Here is a 7,798-nt window from a genome sequence, read left to right as displayed (position 1 = left end):
ATGAGCTGGTGTTGATGACCCCTGTGACTCCTTTCTGCACTACAGACCTCATGTGATACCACAGGTGATACCACAAGTTCCTCTCCCTTCCCTGTGTTCACCCCAATATCTGTGCAGCAGACATGACCCTCCAACCTCCCTTCCACGAGGCTGACCAAGCCTGGCTGTTCTCACCTCTTCCCAGTAACCTGCTCCTTACCATGGAAGTGAGGAGATCTTACACAAAGGAAAAGTTTCCCATCACTTGTGTCACAAGCTTCTGGGATTATTTTTTCACATCCAGGGACGGCAAGCAGAGTTTAGCAGAGTATCCCTCTTAAACATATTCTGTGAATTGAGGGAAAGTCTCTGTTCCACCACACTAAGGAGCATCCCATAACAGTGCTGCCCAGAAAATCCCCATTTCCTGCCTCGGCAGACTTTTAAGTGTGGTTAGAATGGAAACAGCCTAAATTATGTAGATTGAAAGCTTGGACACATACAGAACACCTCACTGAGAAAGATTCAATTCCACAGAAATGCAGGCATGGAAGAGCAGGACCCAGACCAGAGATTGAAAGGAGTGAAAAGATGAGTTCATGAAAAATATTCTCAACAGTTTTCTTTTTCCCCTCCCCAAACACACCAAGTTGTTAATAAAGGCTTTGGAATGATCAATGAACCACACGGTAAATCCAAATTTCTGATTAATAGGTAAAAAACCCCAAAGTGGAACTGATATTTCCATCCTGTCAGGTGAGAAGGAAACAGGTTTGGGGTTTGTTTGGGGCTAAGCAGCAGCAGGCACAGCCTCCAGGAGCAAATGTGCCTTCATTGGCCAGGATCTGCTGGCAAGAACCAGGGGAGTCCAGGAGCTACCACCAGGACACACAGCACTGAAATAGAAATGGGGGAGAACACAGGCACAGGGAGTTTCACTGATCTCCAAGGGGAACAAAGGGCTACTACTGCAAAACAACCTCTCAACTCATGGAATTTCAGTGCAAGAATCACATAACCAGGTGTAAAAATCTTCAAATGTAATTTATTAAGACATTCAGCTATGTCTGTCAGTCTACATCCAAATTTACTACTAAAAATAAAATAGTATCACATTTCACATTAGGAATACCGACTTTGAAAAACACTTGAGTCAAGCCTATCGTATAAATAAGTGACTAATTTCTCTTCATATCAAAATTCACATAAAAAAATTGCCTGCCCCCTACTCCCACCTATTTCCCCACCCCAGTCCCCTGTTCTACTTGAAGCCATGATGAATGTAAAAATTTAAGTATGGACATGTCCTTGTCAAAGAAAAAAAGGTGCAAACCTATTAACAGCTTTAAAAGTGGCATTTGCGGAGTCTGATCATACACAATAATGTACTCATTCCCAAAGTGCAAATATCGCCAGAGTTTAATACTGTTTTAATTCAGCTGCAAGGATTAAACATTACACAGCACAGTATAGCAAGGCTTCTATCCGTGCCCTAAAACTCATCCCACTTTCCTCCTTGCACGTGGCAGCAGAGGTCAAAGTGTTCATTAGAGCTTTAGTTTACTTCATGCAGCCCAGACTGCGCCCATTATTAGCAAAAGTTTCATATACATCAAAATACTGACGACTCCGTCATAAAAGTCAAGAGTCACTATAGATTACATGAATTCAAATGCAACTGCCCCAAGAACACCCAAAGCATACACACGACGTATTAGGAGTGCTTCCATCTTCTCGTACAATCACTGCTGTTACATCTTTGATTTTTGCTTACGTGCCATAAAAAAACGTCAGCAACCAAAGCTGCACATCAGTCAGAGACTGGCAACTCACGGCCTTTAACACCCCTCAGGACCCTGGGACATGGCTGTATGCAACCCCTCTTCCTGACCAAAACCAAGCCAGCGTTCTGTCTGTCTGGCTACAACCTCTCGCAGACCTTTCGCTTCTCTTACCCCTCACCTACATCTTGAAAACACTCTTTTTCACTGCTATTTATTTCCAGACATCCTTCCTATGCCCACAGTTCAGAGAGCTTCTGGAGTCATTTCTACTACATCTCACTGGAGTTACCGCTACCAAGCAGCCCATAAAATTCAGCATGGGAGATTACATTTTGACCAGCAATAATAGCTACACTTCTTTCACAGCTGTGGAAGGACTGGTTTTCTTCTGAGTCAAACGTGGATCTCTGAAATGTGTTTGTTCCCGTGTCAACCTGTGTAGCCTCAGAGCTGGACACAAACCCTTAGATCTCGAGCAGGGCATCCCTCCTGGGCTGCAATTAGTTCTGCAGCCCAAGCTGCTCCCTGGGTGGCCTCACAGGGGCTTTTGTCACTGTCCATGCTGTGAGACACCCCTGGATGGGCAGAGGCCTCCAGGCTGTCGTGTCCATCGGCAGCCTGGCCCTGGCCCCTGCTCGGGCTGTCTTTCACACTTGGCCTATTGTCACATTCAGCACCAGGTGGTTCAGCTGCGTCTCCAGGCCTGGTGTTTTGCTCTGCATGAGGATTTGGCTGTTGCACTGGCTCTGGTCCCAGTCCCGGTAGCTGTGAAGGGCTCTTCAGTTGGCAGTGGCACAGAGGGCAGGTTTCTTGCACGTACAGCCATTTCTTAAGACAACCCGCATGAAAAAAATGGCTACATGGTGTGATTACAGCAGTTTTCATATCCTGAAAGACACAAAGAAAGATCTTATTATTTATAACCCATTCCTCTCCTCTTGTCCCACACATCTAACAGGCCCACCAGGCATGGAGGAGACAGCAGCAGTCCACAGCCAAGCAAGAGAAGGTTCCTTCCTTCATACCAACAAGCCTCCGTATGAGAAGCAGCTGAGGGGGTTCAGCCTGGAGAAAAGGAGGCTCAGGGGGGACCTTCTCACTCTCTACAACTCCCTGACAGGAGGTTGTAGCCAGGTGGGGGTCAGGCTCTTCTCCCAGGTAACAAGCAACAGGAGAAGAAGACATGGGCTCAAGTTGTGCCAGGGGAGGTTCAGGTTCGACATCAGGAGGAATTTCTTCACTCAAAGGGTTGTCAGGCATTGGAAGGGGTTGCCCAGGGAGGTGATGGAGTCATCATCCCTGGAAGTGTTCAAGGCATGACTGGATGTGGCACTCAGTGCCATGGTCTAGTTGATAAGGTGGGGATCTGTCAAAGGTTGGATTCGACGGTCTTGGAGGTCTTTTCCAACCTTAGTGATTCTTTGACACATACACAATTCAAACACGGGATGGGTCTGGCTTTTTATACTACAGGCATTAGAAATTAGGTAAAAAAATCTTTGTTTATAAGGTATAATTAAACACATGCTTTTGCAGGATGAGAGTCACAGGATTGGCTGGTTCAAGAAACAATTGTGCAAGACAAAACAGCACAATTACAGATACAACATATAACAATAGCACGCCAGGAATTAAGTGACACCTTAAACTCTGTCAGCTGAGACCTACATAGTCTGGTGTTTCAAACACGATTGTTCAATCCGGCAGATTCAAAGAATTTGTATCAAGTTTAGTGTCACTCCAATCATACTCTAACTGCACACTACTAATCTTAGGGTGATTCCTTCACTGTCACATATAACTACTATTTGTATTCAAGAGTAAGAGACTTTGGAGCCAGAAGTGTGATAAAGATATTACTTTCAGCATTAATGTCTGAGGTCCTTACATCTGCTGGCTTACACTAGCAAGACCCTTAACCTTTTGATAATTAGGTTTCTGTTACAAAACTGACACTGCACATAAAGTAGCAATGACTGCAGAGACTGAGCTGCTTCTACAGAATAATAACAAATCAGCTACTGAGAACACATTGTCTTTCACTAACAAAATCTTCCACTAATGAAGAAAGGGCACATTTGCTGCTACTGAGACCAGCTCAACCCAAACACGAGAGGTGTCAAAGCAGCTCAAGGACACAGTTTGTTGTGTAACCGGAGAAATAAGAATGACAGTTTAAACAAATCTGTTCAAAGCAATCTCCTCATTCATAAAGCCTATTCAGTGACAGTGCTCCAAATCAATTTTCACAAGGCAGAAAACCGGGTAATTCCAGTAACTTACTGAGGACAGTATTATTCATTAAACATAATTCAAGTAACTTATTTTACTAGTTGCAGACTGAATTTGATAGTCTGGAGGTAATTCAATTCAAGCCAATATTTTGACACTTCCATTCTTACCTGGTAGCAGATGGCACAGATATCATTGTGCTGCTCCAGTTGCTCTTTCGTGGCCACGGGCAGTGATTTTATCTTATTCACAGCGTCTCTTCGAAGAAGGAAACTTTTCCAGCCCAGCTGGGCCCGCAGCCACACATTGTAGTAGGAGTGAATGAAGATGATCACAGAACCCATCACGGTCCATTCACCAAAGATGGTTTCTGAGACCCCGTAGGCCACCACGCAGAGCGCGACCAGGAACTCCAGCAGCCGGTACGTGCCGTTCACGTAATAAATCACATCGTCCATGTTTTCAACAGGCTCTTTTCTGAACTCCTCCACCATAAACAAAACATAAATGAAGAGCGTCCCAAGCACCTGTAACACAGTTGAAGGCCACGAGGTCAGCGTTCAGTCCTGAACTGGAATCGTTCAGCATTGTGCACTGAGTTCTGTACACACAGTACCCCCAAACTGGACAGAGGGCAGCCAAGCCCTAAAGTAGTGAAATTGTTGCTGAACTTCGAGACAAATAAAAGTCACTCTTTCTTGCAAAGCATTTAAGCTTGTTCCTAAGTACTTCCCCTTCTGTACCTTCCTTAGTCCAGAGCACAGCTTAGTTGATTTAACAAAAGTTCTGAGCATCATGAGGCACACTTTTATAAATTTAATAATTAAAGAAATCAAGTTACAACAATTACAATACAAAACATTTCCTGTATTTACACTGATGTGTTTTGAACATCAAATTGCTTTCAAAGAGCTACAGCTAAGTAATGACACAAATGAGTACTTGGGGAAAAACCTTTTTCCTATAATCGTTACACCCTCAAAAGCCTTCTGGAGTTACATTTTGAAATAGACTTCCATTCACCTATGTTCTCAGCTCACACCAGGAGCTCCTTAGCCTCAGATACAGCATAAAGGAAGAGATTTTATATCATCTTTTGTAATTCTACCCTTCTATCATCCCTACTCTTTTCTCATCAAGTATTTTCCCCCCCAGAGTAACAGGATCGCAGTTGATGCTTCGCAGAGCTAACGTTCTTACCTGAAGAGAGGTTAAAATACTGCTGGAGATAATGATCAACAGCCAGAAATCCATGTGGAAAAATTGACAAATCATGTAGGCCATGTATGCAGGGAACACGAGTAAGAACAGACAGAGGCTGACTGCTCGGAAGTGCTTCCACAGACTCCTGCAAACAACACAATAGGGTTTTATTTTTCAAGTCAGATTTGACTGTCAGAATAAGAACAGACTGCCTGCTGGATGTAGGCCTGTCAGATGTTTGCTCCAGGCTTTAACTTGTTGAAAAGAGTTTCTATTTTACTTGGGCACAATCTCATTCCCATCTTTCATGCAAGCCTACAACAACTATGGAAAGTTCCCTCTCATCTGACCTTTGCTGTTTTCAATAGAGACACAAAAATTATGGGTAAAAATTCACTTACAGTAACTGTCATACTGGATCAAGTCAGTGGTTAGACAAAAAAAGTATCTGATATACTGAATGTTTCAGATGAAAGCCCACTACAATAAATTATTAAACCTGTAACTGTTTGGACACTTCTCTAAATAAATAAGAGGTATCTAGATTATATAATTCTTGCAACTCTTTTGTATCTTTTTGCTAACACGTGTGGGGCAATGCTATTTCCTTCCATCACCAGATTTAATCCTACTGCCTTTAGAAGCATATTCCCCAATTCAGAGATCACAAAAGAAGAAAGGTAGCAGGACTTGAACATTCATCTCTGCCAGTCCTTTCTCTGCTTCTGTCATTTACTTCTTCCTAATCTCCTCCCCAGCCTAAACACACCATCAATCTTTTTACAGTCACCCACTTGTGAAGGCTTTCAGAATATCTTGAGTAATTTACTATACTACCTCTACTTGTTCCTCAGGTTTTATTTTAATCTCATTTAGCTCTGGAAATGAGATGCAGAAAAAGTGAAACTATTGGGGGACAGGACAGCACCACAAATCGGTTAATCATATAGTCTGAAGAAACATCACAATGCTATTCTGAGGTCTGAAATTCTGTGTCTGTGGGTGAGGGAGAAAGCAAGAGCTGAAATGGAATTCCTGATCCTAGATAATTTAGAACTGCCTGGGAGATTTGGCAGAAGAATTAAAATTTACTATCACCACGGAATGCTTGTTTAAGCTGGGCAGATGCTTATATCCTGCCTCTACTCCCTTTCTCTCTGTTACTATACTGGAAGTTAAGGTTGCTGCAGACAGAACACGCTGGCTACAAGTAGCCTCCAAACTAAACAAACTACACATAAACAAACTTCATTTCTTCACTTATAGGTTATGGAAAGGGAAAAAGCAAAAGCAATTAACAAACATACAAACAGATTAACATGAAAACACCAGATACCACCAATACAGCTCTTCAAAACACAAATTAAACTAACCCACATGATCAGAACATGTGGGACACTAATGCAAACCTTCCACCTCTTACTTTGTGCCAGTAAACCCTATCGTTTTGAGATCATAGCCTCACCAAAAGAACAGATTTTACCATATCTAACACAGGGTCACTCCTAGAAACTCTGCACCCTCAATAGCTGTGTGAGATCACTGCATTAGAGGGAAACCCACCCAACTGCAGTGGAGGTTAAGAAAAACCATTCTGCAAATCTGCACAATGGAGTGTGGGTGGGGAGAGCACAGTCCTGGATTGCTTAACTGAGACCACAGTGCACTGACACTCCTGCTAGGGAGAGTAACCAATGAGCAGTTTTACACAGCAGCTGCAGAGCAGTGTGGTCTTGCACAGGCTGGATGGACACAGTTCTGAGCAGGAGCAGCTGACCAGCGTCAGCCCTGTTTGTCAGCATAGAGTATGGTGAAAAGTATTAGTGTGTGCCCTTGAGGGGGTAGGACAGAGAGGGAAAAACTAGAGAATTTAGACTAGAGAAGAAATCTGCATAGAGGAAAAAACAGGGTAACTTTACAAGCTACTAAAAATCCAAATTAGACCATCAATTACTAGTTTATCACCTCCTAAAAGAGTATTGAGTAACTTTCAGTTTAGGAAACCAGTGTCTTACTTGTCCCTTGAGGCTCCCAATGCCAAGACAATGGGATCAGCAATTTCCAGCATGGACTGAAGTATGGATGCCACCACAATGAAAAGAATAATACTGAGCAGGAATGCCCGATGCACAACTTGGAGCTCAATCAAACCTGTCTGCACAGCCAGGATCAGGAGTGTGACTCCTTCAGTCATTCCCCTGCAGATCAACACAGTCAAAAGAACAATCAATCACATCTGTGTGTCAATGCTGGTTCAAAAGTACATCTAGAAACACCAGGAAATAAGCTGTTTCTGTCCCAACCTTTCACATGTCCCTGGTTTTAGGTTTCACTGACATCCCTGCTAAGGCTCTAACCAGAGGGGAATGTTTTCAGAAACGCTGAAGAGTTTGGGTTAGAAACCAGCAGATTTCTTGACAAGCAGCACCTAGGCTACATCCAGCTCAGACATCACCCAGCACAAAGCATTTTTAGGACCCAGGTTGCATCTTAAGAGGAGGAACCCCCCAGCGCCAGTGTTGCCTACACGGCCCTGTCCTGTCTATATCTGGGCACCAGTCAGCCTCATTCCTAGACCACCAGGAAGACCCTCTTTACTT

General features: G+C 43.4%; 1 protein-coding gene across 2 annotated transcripts in view; it reads right to left on the bottom strand.

Annotated features, from left to right (window-relative positions):
• Positions 1 to 1,004: 1,004 nt before the first annotated feature.
• RNF145 (ring finger protein 145) overlaps positions 1,005 to 7,798 on the bottom strand; it is a 47,851-nt gene continuing 41,057 nt past the window's right edge. For both annotated transcript variants that reach the window (XM_032703107.1, XM_032703108.1), the window contains exons 8-11: positions 7,214 to 7,396; positions 5,196 to 5,343; positions 4,166 to 4,522; positions 1,005 to 2,651 (exon numbers count right to left, since the gene is read on the bottom strand). In XM_032703107.1, coding sequence (XP_032558998.1) covers positions 2,208 to 2,651; positions 4,166 to 4,522; positions 5,196 to 5,343; positions 7,214 to 7,396 — 1,132 coding nt within the window. In that variant the 3' untranslated portion in view covers positions 1,005 to 2,207. The remainder of the gene's footprint in view (positions 2,652 to 4,165; positions 4,523 to 5,195; positions 5,344 to 7,213; positions 7,397 to 7,798) is intronic.

This window comes from Chiroxiphia lanceolata, chromosome 15, assembly GCF_009829145.1.
Source record: "Chiroxiphia lanceolata isolate bChiLan1 chromosome 15, bChiLan1.pri, whole genome shotgun sequence".
In the NCBI taxonomy this organism is placed as follows: domain Eukaryota; kingdom Metazoa; phylum Chordata; class Aves; order Passeriformes; family Pipridae; genus Chiroxiphia; species Chiroxiphia lanceolata.
This window is presented reverse-complemented; position numbering and strand designations above follow the sequence as displayed.